This window comes from Phocoena phocoena, chromosome 2 (genome assembly GCF_963924675.1).
Source record: "Phocoena phocoena chromosome 2, mPhoPho1.1, whole genome shotgun sequence".
NCBI lineage: Eukaryota > Metazoa > Chordata > Mammalia > Artiodactyla > Phocoenidae > Phocoena > Phocoena phocoena.
Genome location: NC_089220.1, coordinates 1202130 through 1217451, shown reverse-complemented (window position 1 = coordinate 1217451; position 15322 = coordinate 1202130). Strand labels below are relative to the sequence as shown.

The following is a 15322-nucleotide window of genomic DNA, read 5'->3' as shown; positions in this document are numbered from 1 at the left end:
ACGGGGTATCTCACCGCGGCCCCCAGCGCCCCTCCCTCGGGCTGGGACTCGCCTAACAGGTTGGGGGCCTCGGAGTGGGTGCGGCCGCGCGGCGCTGCGGGACCCCCTCCCCCACACACTGCAGCGCGAGGGCTTGGGCGGGGCGGGACAGCTCTCCCGGAGCCCCGCCCCTCCCCGCCCCCGGAGTCCCCGGCCCCGCCCTCGTTTCCGAGCGCGCTCGCCGCCACAGCCATCGCGCTCTCCGCCACTTGCCTGCTCCTCGAACTTCGGAGCGGCCGGCCTCGCCATGGGGGCGTCCTCAGGCCGGATCACGTAACCGCGGCGACCCGGGAGAGCCCTCGTGGCCCCGAAGCGACGGCCTAGCCCTTCCTGCGTCCCGGCCATGGGCAGCCGCGGCGCCCCCCTGTGTGCGGCGCAGCCCGCGGTACGCGCAGCGGGGCACGAGAGGGAGGCGGGCGGCTGGGGGCCGGCGGATGGCCCGGGACCGAGCCCGGGACGCAGAGGACACTGGCAGGGTGCGCGGCGCCCCCTGGGGGCCGGGCCTGGAGCGGAGCGCGGGTGGCGACGGGCCTCCCGCTGGGGGGGGGGGCGGGCAATGAAGCCCTCCCGGGATGGAAGAACACGTTGCGCTGCAGGTTCGTGCCCAGCGCTCGTAACTTTGTCGAGTGAGTCACTCGGCCTGGGTCGCTCTGAGGTCTGGAGTCTCCGGTGCTGGGTACCGGGGTGGCGCCGCCCAGCGGCCCAAGCTCACTGTCCCCTTCTGCCCACCCCCCCCACCAGGTGACAGAGGGCGGCCCGGCCCGCGAGACGTTGCAGCTGCTGGAGGTGCCCCCCCGCAAGAGGCTGACCGCCGGGCTCGAGCAGGATCCATGCGGCAGCCGCCCTGCGCCCGAGGGCGCCGGGGCGGGCGCGGAGCAGGGCCACTCGGCTGGTGGAGGCGGCTGGTGCCGCCACTGCCACACGAAGCTCGCCGAGCTCAAGCGACAGGCGTGGAAGCTGGTCGGCGGGCCCGGGACACCCCTCCGGGTAAGTGACCCTTCCTCAGGCCGGCCCCTGGGACGGGTCCTATGCTGGAACTTGGGAGTCTTCGGGGCCCGGAGGGAGGCGAGGTTCCACCGCGGATTTTGGGCCAGTCCCTTCCCTTCTCTGGGCCTCGGTTTCCCGTCTGTTAACACCTTGTGTGTGAGTTGGGGCATTTCATCCTAAGAGGGTCCCACTGTCTGATGGGAGGGGCTGGGTGGGCGTTTCTGCTGCAGATGTCCCACAGCTGGAAGCCTAGTGTGTGTTTGGGAGAGGGAGAAGAGGGGGAGATGGCGGGGCCTCCACCCGGGGCGGGACAGCTCCTGCCTTGCCAGAGGCAAGAGGTTATTTGGTGCGTTGTCGCCCTTGCAGCACCTGGGCCCCCAGCCAAGTGTCTGGAAACTGCATACCTGGGGCAGGAGGGCTTGGAGGGCCAGAGGGTGGGCCAGCTGCTGTGGGGGGGGGCCCCCTCTCTGTCCCCTCCCAGGGCCATGGCTAAGAGTTGCGTGTGGCCCACAGCCTGGGGCTCTGCCACTTTAGGCAGTGGCCACCCATCTGGCCCCCCAGGCTCCAGACCCAGCTGCCAAGGTGTTGGCCAGGGGAGGGCGCTCTGCCGAATTCTGTAGCCAGCGGGCTTGCCCTGGTCTTGGAAGGAGCAGGGACCATTGTTCCAGGAACAATGCGCTCTGGAAGTTTGCACAGCCTGGGAAGCTGGGGGCTGGGGGGGGGGTTCTCCAGAGGAAGCCCTTCCCGCCTGACCTGCAGCCTTTCTGAAAGCTGTCTTGGGAAGTAAGCCTGCATAATCCCCACTGAATCTAAATATAGTTCTCCAAGGAGGCCCTGTTGTCTGGGCGAGACCCCGGCCTCCTGGGGTCCAGCGGTGTTCCCCGTGGCATTGGGAGTGGGGATGTGAGTCTGGTTTGTGTCCTGGGCACCCTCGCTCTGCGGTCAGGGGAGGGGGCCTGTGGCCCGCCCTGGGGTGGGGCTGCATGCTCCCACATCTGCTGCCCTGAGCAGGGTACAGCCTTGCGACGCTCTGTGCCCCACATGGCCTGAATCTGGTTGAAAAGACGTGAGAAGACCTTCACGGCCCCAGGAGAGGGTGTTCTGGGCTAGACTCCTGGGGGCCTGACAGGGCCACAGGGCCATCTTACTACCCCGTTAGGGGAAATTGAGGCCAGAGAGAGGAGAGACTTTAGTGACTGAACTGGGCTTTGCCTGGTGGTGCTGGACATGTGGCCGGTGGGTCGCAGGTGGGCAGGGGATCCTGGTGGAGAGAGCTGCAGGTCACACCAGTCGCTGGTGGCTTCGGGGTTCCTCATCTGGAGGTCTCAGTGGTCGTTTCCTGCAGACAGCTCATCAGGGAAGGCCCTGGACCACCCACAGTGCTCACCTTCCACCTCCCCTGGCCTCCCCGAGTTTGGCGTTTGACACTGGGTACCCCTCAGTGCCAGGTGAGGGCTTACCCCCTTCCCCAGCTGTCCCTGGCACCCAGCGGCCTGTTCACGCAGCAGACCAGGGTCTCTGGCTTTGTTGATCTCTTTGGCCCCTTCCCCCGCTGCATTTCCTCCTTTGTCAGATGGGGTAGCCTCCAGGGGCCCTTCTGGGGTGCTGTCCAACCTGTAGGGTGCTGTACCTGAGGAAGGGAGGGCCCCGTCATCCATTGTTTCTCCAGAGAGGGTGGGAATGGGCCCCAGGGGGCTTCAGGCCCTTGGGCTGAGCCACCCGGGCCGTGGGACATGGGGCAAGGTGGCTGGGGCCTTGGCGGGTGTCATTGTCCTGTGTGACCCAGGCTGATCCGCGCACAGCCTGCAGCCTCACCCGGCCTGCCCCAGAGCTCCCGCAGGGCAGGAGTCTGGCCCGATGGTCCAGGGGCACTGGGCTCTGCTCTGAGGCGGACAAGGCACTGGAGTGTAGAGTTTGTGGTCTAGAATTTTCCCTAGGGGGCCCTTTCTTGTTTCTCACCATGAGGAGATGAGCTTTGTGAGAACGGCACTTCACGGTTTACAGAGAACTTTGCTGGCTGTCATCTCACTTAGTCCCATGCTTGGGGCATCTGGGGAGGCCCCGGTCCGGAGGTGGCTTTCTGGGCTCCCATGGCCTGGGATGAGGGTGGAGCTGGGACCCCAGCCTGACTGAGAGGCCCTTGCCCCTGGGGTCCCTGCCTGGTCTCAGGTGGGAGGGAGCCTTGCAAGGGTCGAGGGACGTGGTCCTTCACGGCCACCCCATACGCTGCCTGAGGCATCCCTGCCGGGGCTTGACTCCCCGCTGGCTTCTTGCCCACCCTCCTGCCAGCTGACAGCTCCGGGCTGTGGGGCCTTGGGCAGGTTCGCTGAGAGCTCGTGGCCTCGGTTTCCCTCTCTGTACCTGGGGCCACCTTCGCACCCCTTTCACAGGTGTGTTGGGCCACGTCTGGCACAGGCTGGCCCGTATGCCTCAGCCCTTGTTGCTTTTGCTGGGATGTAGGCTCGGGGGTCGTGCTGTGCCTAGGTCTTTGGTGCCCATGGGAGGTGGGCGGGCAGCCTGGGTGGAGGGCCCGCCTCCCCCTTGCTGCCTCTGCTCCCTTCTCCCCGCGCCTGCCTCAGTTTCCGCACCTGGGCAGTGAGGATGACCGTGGTTCCCGCCCAGGGACCTCATCCATGCGGAGCAGATAGGACTGTGCCCCCTGCTTTTGAGCCCTAATGTCCCTGGGGGCCGTGGGGGAGGGAACACGCTCTGCCTGCCCAGCTTGGAGCCCAGAGACCGTCCTGCCTGAACTGTGAGGGGCGGTGGGCCTGGTTGTGGAGGGGACGCCAGGCTGGGGCCTCTGGGCCTCCACGGAGCCACCTCTGCTCTCACCAGGGTCCAAGGCCTTGTCTCTGAGTGACCCCTTCGGACCCCTGCGTGGCCTGGAGCACGCCCTTCGGACTGTCCTGTGGCCTCCATGGGCCGTTCCTCCCGTGGGCCCCGCTGCAGATGCCCTGCTTCTCCCCAGACCCCCTCCCCCTGCCCCAGCCTCCCCAGGTGGTCCTGCCAGTTCCCTGCTCTGCTCTCCCTGCCCCTGCCTCTGAGAGGCCTCTGCTGGGAGCTCCCAGAACCCCCCACCCAGGGACCAAAGCCAGGCCTTTCTCTCCTCCACAACTGAGCGCCCTCCAGCTTAGTACTGGCCACTCTATCCCCCGAGTCAGAAGCTGAGGCCCCAGCCTTCCCTGGCAAACTGGTCACCAAGTTCCTGCAGGCCCCTGTCATTGTCCCCTGGCCCAGCCCACCCACAGCTGCCCACCCTCGGGGCAGCCAGAGGGGACTCTCTGAACTGTGGAGCCCTCAGGAGGGTCCCTGGCCAGTCCTGGGTCCTGCTGTCCACCTGGGCCCTGCCAGACTGAGGCCAGACCGAGGCCCCCCGAAAGGCACAGCCCCTGGGCACGGGGCCCCTTCTTCATTGCATGGTGGTCTGCCACAGCGCCCCTTTGGCAGACTCCCCCCCCGTGCCCCTTTGGCAGACTCCCCCCACCCGTGCCCCTTTGACAGACTTACCCCCCCACCCCCACCCCATACTCATTTGGTGGAACCGTACAGCCTGAGTTGCCGTGAGCCCTGCTTGGGCAGCTGACGGTGGTGGGGGACTCGGACCTCACTGAGTGGCCTCACTTTGAGCTCCTGACACAGAGCCTGGTGGCCCTCCATGTGCAGTGAACCTCTCCTCCCCTCCCCTCCCCCAAGCTTTCCCTCCCCCACATCTCCACCGTCCTCCCAGAGGCTACCCCTGCTGCCACCTGGCCCCGCCTTTTCTCAGCCCTTCCCACACTCCACAGCCACTGTGTGGTCTCTGTGGCCAGTGTGCTACCCCCAGGCCAGGAGCTCTGTCAGGGCAGGCATGGGGTCTGGGTCACCCAGAAACGTTTGTTGAACGACTGAGTGACCAGATCTTGCCTCCCACACCCTGCTGTGTTCACCCCGAGGGCTGCCGGACTGGATCTTGGCTCTCCCCGCCGCTCCATATGAGGCCCTTGTGGAGGATGGCGGTCCCCAGCCCCTTGCAGCTGTGGGGGGCAGGGATCCTGCTTGGGGATCTGCTCCAGCTGCCGCCCAGACGCATCGCGTGGAGGTGGCGACTCTTCTGGAACCCGTGACGTCCACGTGTCAACACGGCACTGAATTGATTAATGCTCAGATGGGGGAAGTGATCAGTTCTCCTTTCGATCTTGGGAATCTCTCGCTCACCCGGACAGGGGGGTCTCGTCCTCCCCCACCCTGCGAATTCCAGAACCACTGCCCACCCATGCAGCCCCAGCACTGGTTCGTGTTTTTCGCCAAGCTGGACAGCGAGTCTGAAGGCTGCCGGGAGGCCGTGGGCTCACCCCGGGCACAGCTCGGGGTGAGTGACCAGGCTTCTAAGGCTAGAGGCCTGGAGACCCTCCCATCTCTCTCTGGGGCCTGGCTCAGGAGTGGTGGGCCTCTGTCACCACCCCCAGGAAGCCTGCGTGGTCTGTCCCCACCGCCCCCAGCTCTGACCGCGCTGGTATGGCATGGTGGGGTCCCGGGGCGGCAGGGGCTTGGCCCAGCTGGTGCTGGACATTTGCCACCTGGGGTCACAGTCCCTGGGCCCGTGTCCCCCATGCTGTTTGGAGCCTGGCCTGAGCTCCACCAGCTTCTGGGGGGGCTCCCCGGGGCGGGGCGCCTGGTGTCAGCAGCGTTCTCCAGCTGAGCCAGGTGTTGGCAGGCCCCAGAGGCAGCTGGGAGGTGTGGGAGGGGCCGGTGCTCCCTGGCTGGCTGCTGGGCACTCTCCCAGCTGGTAGGGGACTGACGACTCAGCCGGGGAGGGATCAGGCCGTGGGGACCAAGCCTGGGCGGGAGGAGGGAGGAGGCCGGTCAGGCCTGGCCTTGCCACCTGGCCTCTGAGACCTCGGCCGGCCCCTCCACACCCTGCCCTGGCCCCCTCCTCCCTAGGTGGGCGGTGGCCTAGCTGGTGTCCCCTGCTGTCCCTGAGAACTTCCTTTGGTCCCATCCATGTGCCCGTCTTGGGTCCTTGCTGGTCTGGAGTTTCGGGGAGTGAGGGTGGGCAGTGGGGGCGGGACTGAGCTTCGGGTCCTGAGCACCTGTCCTCTGAATGTCAGCCAGAGGCAGAGATGGGGCTTTGGGGGCCGGCTGGGGTCTGGGGTAGGGAGCTTCTTGAGGGGAGTCCAGTTGCAGTCAGCACTGGGGCTGAGCAGGGGAGTGAGTTGTGGTGACTTTCCTCACTGCCTCTCTGCTGAAAGGGGGAGGGTCAGGGTGTCACCCCTGTACCTCGGGCTGCTCAGTGCCTTTCCGGGGGCTTGTCTTGGTCTGGCATGGCTTAAGGGAGGGGGTCTGGGGCCTTCTCAAGGCTCCCTCGAGTGTCCTGAAGGGATCTTTTACTTGGCAGTTGGAAGAGCTGGTTGTCGTCTTGAATGGCAAGGAAAGTCTAGTTTCCTTTTTCCTTTGCCTGCCAGGAAGCTCACAGCAAATGCAGTCTTCAGCTTCCGCCAACCGCGTGGGCCCTTTCTCACACATCTGTGGGAACTGATCGTTCCCAGCTGCTCTAACGTGACTGTCTCTAGCCACGTGGTTTTACTCCCAATTTATGCCGAGTAATTCCTGGAAGCCACCGCAGTTTTTGTGCAAGAAGGTGTGGGGTATGAATAAATAAACAGGATGGAAGTGGATCGAGTGTCCCTCAGTGCGTCTGGCCTCCGTCCACTCGTCTGCTTCCTGGGGACGGGGAACCCGTGCGGTGGGGGGTGGCATTCAGGGCCAGGCTGTCCCCTGTCAGGTTTCTGGAAGCAGCCAGTCTGGGCTGTCTGGGACCCTCTGGGAGCTGCTCTCTGGTCACGCACCCCTGAGCCCTGGCCTCTGAGCCCCGTGATCTTCATTCCCGCTGGGTGGACGCGTGGTGGACAAGCCTCTCTCCCCCAGCTCCTGTGGCCCCAGTTCCCGTGGCCCTAGCTCCTGTGGCCCCAGCTCCTGTGGTGTGGTCGCTTCTTGGCAGGGCCTCAGCTGCCCTGTCTGGGAACAGCGTCCTTGGGCTGAGTAGACACTCTGGCCCCCTCTGGGTGAAGGGGCGCTTTCGCTTCTGGTGCTACGTTTTGTGGTCGAGGGACCAACGTGGACTGCAGGGCTCCTGGGAGGGCTCCCCGGACTCATCTGGTCTGCTCCCTGCCCCCCCGGGCAGCATCCCAGGCTTCGGCTGTGGGCGCTGGGCTGGGGCAGGGGTGGGTGGACTCAGCTGGGTGCCTGGGGCTGGTGGATTTACGGTCCTACACGGCCCAGTGACAGGCTGCTGTGTCCATCTTGGGTGGATGTCCTTACACCGCCGTGTGCGTTCACCTCTGATCCCGTGTGATGGATGCTGGCCTGCGCAGCTGCCTGTGTTTCCGGGTGGAGCGTGCCGGGCGCTGGCCCTGCCCCGTGCCCTGCCCGGGGGTGTGGTCTGCAGAGTCGGCTCCTTCCGAATTGCCCCGTCCTAGGCTCCCCGTCACCATCCTCCCCCACACAGCCTTGGTGCGAGGCCACAGCCCAGTTTTGCTTCCTGGAATCCCCGCCAGCCCCACATACTTGGCCTGTTCAAAACCTGTCACCAGTGAGCAGGCCTCTGGGAATTATGTGCTTAGCTCCACCACCCCACGTGCCAGGGGAGGAAGTAGCGGACACACGGGTGTGAGTGACTTGCCCGAGGCCACGCACCCTGGCTTCTCCACCTCTGAAGTCTGTGCTCTTAACCAAAGTGCCCTGGGAGGGAGGGCTCTGGAAAGGGGCACCCAGGAGGACCTCCTGGAGGAGGTGGTATTTGATCTGGGCTGGAATTAGCCCAGAGGTGGGGTGAGGGTCTCCAGGGGCGGAGCATCAAGAGCTCGAGGATGGGGTTGCCCGGAGCACATGTGGAGACTGTGTCTTGGGTGCCCTGTAGGGTGACAAGGGGAAAGCAGGATGAGGTCGAAGGTCGGGAAGTGGGGTGGAGTGCAGTTGCGCTCCAGCCCTGGAGTAGAAGTGGGGCCTGGGGGGTCCTGGGAAGCCCTCTGATAAAGAGCCGTAGTTCCGAGCTCTTCTGGCAGCCTTGTCGGAGGGGCTGGTGGGCGGGGGTGGCCCTGTGTGCAGGAGAACACGGTATCTGGGGCCACCTGGAGGCAGGGGCCCCATTCGGCTTCTGCACCTGCCCCTTTTGCCGGGACTCAGAGCCTCCCAAGTGGCATTGGGAGCCCTGGCCGTGGCTGGGCTTGCGGGGTGCGATCTGCCACGGCCCGTTGTCCAGATGAGGAAACTGAGGTCCACAGGCTGTGCTCGCATCCAGAGGTGGACAGACTGAAGGTTGTGTCTGGCTGCGTGCCAGGCACCCCCTCCCACCCTGCGGCGGGTGTCCTGATGGAGCTGCTTCTCCACCACCCTCACCCGCTGAGGCCGTCCTGCCTGTCTGGCCTTTAGTCCCCCGGGCCCCCGCCACCCTTGTGTGGCCTCGTGTGGAGGATAGAGAGGCCGTTGAGGGGAGGAGGTCTCAATGAGCTAGTGTGTGCCCCGAGCTGCCCAGCTGGCCGGTGCCTGGCACAGGGCCTTGGGGATGGGTGCTGGGCAGCGCTGGGTGGGCCAGGCTGCGGCCCCCCTCCCCTCCCCCCGTGTCAGCTTGGGGCCTCAGAGCTGCAGGCCTGCAGGCCGGGGTGGTCTCTGGCGGCCTGGCTGGCAGAGGGAGGGTTGGGTTTGGGTCTCCAGGCATCCCACTGGACCCAGCAGGTGGTGGGGCCTGGGGCTGGGGGCCGGGCCCCTGGTGAGGCCCTGGCTGGGTGGGTGGGAGGGAGGGAGGGAGGGAGGGCCTGGGATGGCTGCGGTGTGGCTGGAAACCGAGCCCGCTGCACGCGACCTGGGAATGTCCTCGACAGCAGAGCCCGGGAGGGCAGCGCCCGGCCCGGCAGCCAGGGGTCCCTTCCTGGACCTGTTGTCAACTCCGGAAAAGGGGGCCGCTCGGGGTCACGGCCCAGCTGCTTTGTTTGTGGAGAGAAGGGAGGATGGGGCGGAGGGAACTGTGGCTGGTGGGACCTTGCTCAGCGCCTGCTTGTCGAGCCTGACCGTGTGGCTGGCCTCTGGGCCCATGTGCTCTCCTAGCCGCCCTGCCGGTGGGTGCCCAGGCCCCCTTTTAAAAGACGGGGTGATGGAGGCTCAGAGAGGGTCGCCTCATAGCCCTGCGGCCTGGGGGCTTTTCTGAATTGGGGAATAGAGCCCCTTCCCACCCCCTCCCGGGGGGCATCCGTGGCGGTGGGGTGGGGGGCTTCCGGTCAGCTCCCCTCCTGCCCCGCGGGGGGGCCTGGCCGCCGGGCTGGGGAGGCCTCTCCTGGTGGTGATGGTGGGGCAGCGCGGCCCCCTCCGGGACTCCCTCACAGGAGCAAATGGAAGGATTACTTAAAGCAACTCGGAGACCCAGAAACAAAGCGAAGGATGAGAAGTCGTCATTTTTAAGTGCGGGGAGGCTCCCTGAAAGCCAGGCAGCGCGCAGGGTAGGTGGTGCGCGACGCTAAGTTGAACCAAATTAAGAAAAATAGTTTCCAAATGCGAGTGAAATATCTGTTTGATTAGACCACAAAGCGGAAACTAAAAGTAATATTTTGCAGCAGGAAAACTACTGTCTTTCTGAAGGTGCTGGGCTCTGGAGGGGAGGGGTGGGTGCCAGGCTGCATGGTGGCCGGGGCTTTCAGGGGTTAAGATTCTGGAACTTGGGCCTGTGGACCCTGGAGCTACCAGGAGCTGCTCCAGGGCTGGGAGAGGAGACCAGGCCCGGGGGAGGGCTGGCTGCTCCTCCCAGGCGTCCCCCAGCTCCCCGCCCTGTGCTGGGGTCTGAGGATTGCGGGCTGCACTGGGGGGAAGGGGTGGCTGAGGAGTGGGGAGGGGCCTTTGTCTCCCTGAGGGCTGCCCAGGGGTCGGCAGGTGGTGTGGAAGGTGCCGTCACCCCTCACCTTCTGGGGTCCAGGGTGCCCTTCCTGGGAGTGGCCCGTGCCAGCTCCCAGGAGAAGCCCCCTCCCTGGAGCCCTGAGCGCTGGGCCGGGGTGCTGGGGGCGGGGATCCCGGCTCTAGGCCTGTCCTGCCCAAAGCTTGCGCTCCCCAGGCTGGTCCCCCCAGCGAGGGCTGTGGTTCTGAGTGACCAGCGTGCAGTGACTGTCCCAGGCTGCTCAGTGGCCCAACTGCTGCCCGAGCAGCCGCTTTGGCCCCTGTGCTGGCCCAGCCGCTGCTGCCTGGCCTGTCGGAGGGGCTCAGGGTCCGCTGGGCTCTCCGTGCGGTCACCCCACGCGGGTCCCTGCTCCTGTTGGCCTTTGCCATCTCACGTGTGTGACAGGAGACGGGTTGGAGGGACGGGCCTGCCCCACGCCGGGAGCCCCTTGAGGCCCGGGGGGTCAGCCAGCCTTCGGCAGTGATGATGTGAGGGTCCCCCAAGGGGTGGGCTCGGCTGCCATTGCTGCAAGGGGGCTTTGGCCGTGGGGTGGGCCCGGGTGTGTTGGGCCTGGCCCTCCTGGGAACTTGTGAGGCAGGACTGGGGACACCGTGGCCTGGGGGGGCCACGAGCGCAGAAACCCCCTCAGTTGGCTCACCGAGCAGGTGACCGGGCAGCCCTGGGCTTGTCTCCCTGTGCGAGGGTGTGCTTGAGCTAGGGGGGGCTCTCTCCCCCCAGAGCAGACCCCTGTGGTTCCCACGTAGGGCTTTGATGCTCAGAGCCTGAGGCCTGGGGCCGCTGGGGCCTCCCTGGCGCCCCACCTGAATTCCTCGGGACCGGCTGGGGGCGGGGCTCGGGCGGGGGGCTGCCGTGGCCGCGCGGTGGGGGTCTGGTGCGGGCCCAGGGCCGTTAGCAGCCCCCCATGCCCTGCGCTTCCCACTTTCCTTCCTCCTCCTCCTGTGCAGGCCGTGGAGGGGATGCCAGGGCTCCCCGGAAGCAGAGCCCCTAGAACAATGGGCAGCTGGGCCTGGGCCGGGCGGGGTCTGGGCCGCCTTTCAAGTTGGTTAATGGCTCTAGCGGGCCGCCCTCCCTCGCCCTCTCACCAGCCCACCATTAGCTGCCTCCCGCTGAGTGGAAAAACCAGAGTCATCAGGGCCGGGCCTGGAAAACTGGCGGGGTTGGGGGTGGGGGATGGAGTGACAGCCGGCCCGTGGGAGCCAGGCGTGGCTGGGCCGCCGTCTGGATTCCATCTGTGGCCCACGGGCAACACGAGTGGGGTCCCTGCGGCGTTTCCGGGCCTCCCCGGGGCCCCACGGGGGAGCAGCAGGCGGGGGTGGTGTCGCTGACTGGGACCCGACACGCTGGGCGCTTCCGAGGCTCTGGGGCCCGCCAGCCTCTGCTGGAGAAAAGCCAGGCCTTCCGGAGCTGCCTGTAAATCAGGTAGCTGGCAAGGCCTGGCCTGGCTGGGGTCACGCTGTCATTCGACCAGGCCTGCCCGGGGGCACTGAGGGGGCAGCTCTACGGCCGAGCCTGCCGGGAGGGTGGGACGGCGCAGGCTCACCGGATTGGACGTGCTTTGCTTTGCTGTGCTTCACAGGTGCGGTGTTTTCTGCGAGCCGAGGCCTTGTGGCAACCCCGTGTCCAGCGAGTCTGTCAGCGCCGTTTTTCTGACAGCGTCATTTTTTAATCCGCGCTGTTTTTTTAACGTTAAATTGTTTTTTTAGACACGATGCTATTGCACGCTGAACAGGTTACAGTGTGGTGTAAACGTAGGTCTTGTAATTGGGAAACCAAAACCTCATGTGACTGGCTTTATTTCAATACTCCCTCTATTGCGGTGATCTGGACCGAAACTGAAATATCTCCGAGGTCTGCGTGTCCTGGGGACACAGAAGCAGAGCGATGCCCTGCTGAGGCTGGACCAGCAGAGTGGACTTTCATGGCAAGGCCACCCTGTCCCAGCTGTCACCCTCTGGAGCCCTCCCAGGCGTCTGTGGACACTGGTCAGGCTGGCCACAGCTCAGGCTTGGGGAACCCTGCTGGGATGAATGAGGCACCCCCTTCTGCACGGTGCTTACGGCTTCTGCATCTGAGGGTTTGGGGAGGTCGTAGTCCTTTTTTGGCCAAGAGGGCCGCTGGACTGGAGCCAGGCCTTGCCTAGAACCTTTTGGGAGAAGTGTGGCCAGGGAGGGGGGAAGGCCCCGGCTCTGCAGATTTGCAGCGGGTCCAGGCTGTGGTGATGGGGAGGGATGGGGCTGGCTGAGTCTACCAGCTGGCCGAATTGGAGACCCAGGCCCGCATTTGGGGTTTGCTCTGTCAGGTGGCACTGGGGAAGTCCTGGGTGGTCACAGCCACGGCTGGACTGGGCTCATGCTCTGCTGAGAGGATGTTCCAGCCAGGCACCTGTGGTTGGGGCTTGCCCCTCGGGGAAGGGGCAAGGATGCTGAGGGGCTGGTCCCAGCATAGACCCAGAGCCCTGCGGGGCTGCCCCGGGGAGAGGCTGAGGCAGAGCCTGGTGGGGGGTCGAGGTGCAGGGGCTGGGCCCCGGGAATGGGACTCTTAATAGCTTCCCTCCAGTGAGTTTCCTTCTGAGGATTGTCACCTCCTCCAGGAAGCCCTCCCTGACCTCCAGGCTAGGCGAGGACCTCTTCTGGGCTCCCCTGGCTCCTGTTCTTAGCCCTCTCTGGTTACCAGGCTTGCAGTTAGACCCGTGTGTCCCCCTCAGTGCAGGCCAGGGGGTGGGCTGCAGGGACCAAGTCCATGCCCGGGATGGAGCATGGAGGCCATTGAGCCTTGCCTCCTGTCTCTGCTGGCCGCGCTCGGCCTCTGTCTTCCCGTGGACTTGGAATCGCCAGCTCGGCCCTGTGGAGCAGCCGCAAAGGCAGGGGGAGGGTCTCCAGCCCCCCAGCCCCACCTCCACTGGCTCTGGAATAGACGTCGCTTCCAGCCGGGGCCCTGGTGCTGGCCGCCCCCAGCCCGCCGTGGAGGCTTTGTTCTGCCGGCCCCCGGCTGCTCCTCGGCCGGGCGGCTGCACATCGGGGAGCGTGCGAATGCCTCCTTAGCCGTGAGCGAGCGTGGTGATGACGGCAGGAGGAGCTGGGCAGTTGTCAAGGGCGCCGCGAGCCTCACTCTCAAGCCCCGATGATTATTTCCTGCTGGGTGTGTGCTGACGACAGTTCGGGGCTTATTAGTCAGCTATGGATGGTGCAGTGGCCGCCACGACGCTGGCCTGGCGCCTAGGACGTGAGGACCAGGCGGTGAGTCCTGGCACCCAGGCACTGATCCCTTTGTCCCTTTGTCCCCTCTTCCCCCAGGACCCGTGCCTCTCCGCTCTGCTTCTTGACGAGCTGCCTGCGTGTCGCCCAGAGGCTGAGCGCCGCTGTGACGTCTGTACCACGCACCTGACCCAGCTCACACGGGAGGCTCTGCGGCTGCTTCAGGCGCCCGCCAGCCGCGAGGACCCTGACGCCCCCCATGGAGGCCCCGGACTCATGCCCCCCAGCCCCGGTGCCGCCACCGGCCCGAGGGATGGACCGGCGCCGGTGGGCCCGGTGGGGCGGCAGCTGGGCCGAGTGGGGCCAGACAGGAGGAAGGGGCTGGGCTGGCCGTCCGGGCCCAGCGTCCAGGTGTCGGTGGCACCTGCTGGCCTGGGCGGGGCACTGAGCACGGTCACCATCCAGGCCCAGCAGTGCCTAGAGGGCATGTGGAGCGTCTCGAGGGTCAACAGCTTCCTGCCACCGACGTGCCTGGTGAGTGCCCGGGGCGCAGTGGGCTCTGGGCCCCCTGGGACACCAGGCAGGACGCTTACAGCCGGTCAGGGCTGGGCGCTCTCCGGGGCTGAGTGCCCAGCTCAGTGGGTGCCCTGCAGCACGGCTCCCCCTAGAGCAGGGGGGCTGTGCCTTTTGGAGGAGGCCCCAGACATTCCCAAGGCCCTCGTCAAGTCAGCCTACGAGGTCACTGGGGGGCAGGGTCCTCTTGTGTACCGTGGAGCATCGCTTCCACCTGGCACAGGCCTGTGGTTGGGGACGGTTTGGCCACTCTGAGAGCATGCGTGGCGCCGTGGGCTGATGGAAGGGCCCTGTGGGCTGCTGGGGCAAGATCAGAACGTCATCCAACATCTCCTCCTGGAGACTCCCTGTCCCGGCTCTCCTGCCTGGAGTGCAGCAGCCCTGGGTGACACAGCCCTGCCCCCTGGACAGGTGACAGAGCCCGGAGGGTTGCGGGGGGCCTGCAGGTGGTGGGGACCCCGTTCCCGCTCACACAGGGCCTGGCCTCTCAGGAGCCGCCTCTTTTTGGGGGACTGCGGGATACCCCCCCCCCGCTCCGGGGCTCCCCTCCTCAGGCCCACCAGATTGTCACCGCAGCAGTGGCATAGCTTCCGTGGAACCGGCTCTGGGCACCAGGGGTGCCGGGGGTGCCCCAGACCTGGGCTGGGTGTGCCCAGGGAGGGCCCCGTGGCCTGAGATGACCCCAGCTCCGGAGGGCGGAGCTGGGGGCCCGGCCCTGCCTTGGTCACAGGGCTTCTCTGGTGGGAGTTTCTCCCAAGTGTCCTCTGTGTCCCCCCAGTCTTCCTTCTAAGAGAAGGCGTACCAGGGTAGGGGGGTCGGGAGAGGGTGGGTTATTGGATCAGGGGTCTCCTGGGACGCTGGAGGGAGTTGCTTTGGGTTTGGTGGTACATGGGACTAGGTGTGCTGGGCGCCGGGAGGGCCTTTCCCCAGGAGGCCCAAGCCCTGCGCGACATGGGGGGGGTGGGGTGCCTTCTCCTGGGGGCCCAGCCGTGCCTGGAATAGGGGCTCACCAGGCGACAAAGTAGAAGGGACCCTGTAAGCAGAGGGACTGGTCTGTGTGCATGGAGGTGGGGAGGCCTTACTGGGAGACAGAGCTGGGGGTGGGGTCGCGGCCGGGGGGAGCAGGTAGCGGTGCGGCACAAGTGTGGCTGTATCGTCCGCCCCCCGTGGAGTCCCAGGGGCAGGGGGACGGGTGCGTGGCTGTGAAAGCCTTTCCAGTCGCCACAGCGCCAGCCGCACCAACTCGCCCAGCAAGTGTCTCTGAAATAGAGCACGAGGCAGACATCTCCTGGGGTCTCCGTGCCCCCTGGGGCTGTGGGACTTGGAGGCACGACGAGGGCCCCCAGCTCTTGGAGCAAAGTCCGTACAGTCCCTGGGCAGGACTGACCCCTGCCCTGCCCCCGTCTCTGGGCTTGCTGGCCCCTCTGACGGCACTGAGATGTGCTGGCTGGACGTTGCTGCCTCCAGGGTGGCCCTTGGCGAGACCCTGCCCTTGTTGGGAGCTGGCCCCCTGTGACTCGCTGCTGGAGCTGGTCCGCCTGAGGCTGCCCTGTCCTTGGGGCCTCCCTGGCCCTCAGTAGCCTGGGGTGCACAGGGGGCTCCCAGGAAGAAC

The 15322-nt window shown here is 66.1% G+C and overlaps 1 protein-coding gene across 1 annotated transcript in view; it reads left to right on the top strand.

The window, feature by feature from the left end:
- The first annotated feature begins 201 nt into the window (after window positions 1–201).
- KIF26A (kinesin family member 26A) overlaps window positions 202–15322 on the top strand; it is a 38421-nt gene continuing 23300 nt past the window's right edge. The window contains exons 1-3 of the mRNA XM_065871477.1: window positions 202–424; window positions 781–1026; window positions 13237–13671. Coding sequence (XP_065727549.1) covers window positions 383–424; window positions 781–1026; window positions 13237–13671 — 723 coding nt within the window. The 5' untranslated portion in view covers window positions 202–382. The remainder of the gene's footprint in view (window positions 425–780; window positions 1027–13236; window positions 13672–15322) is intronic.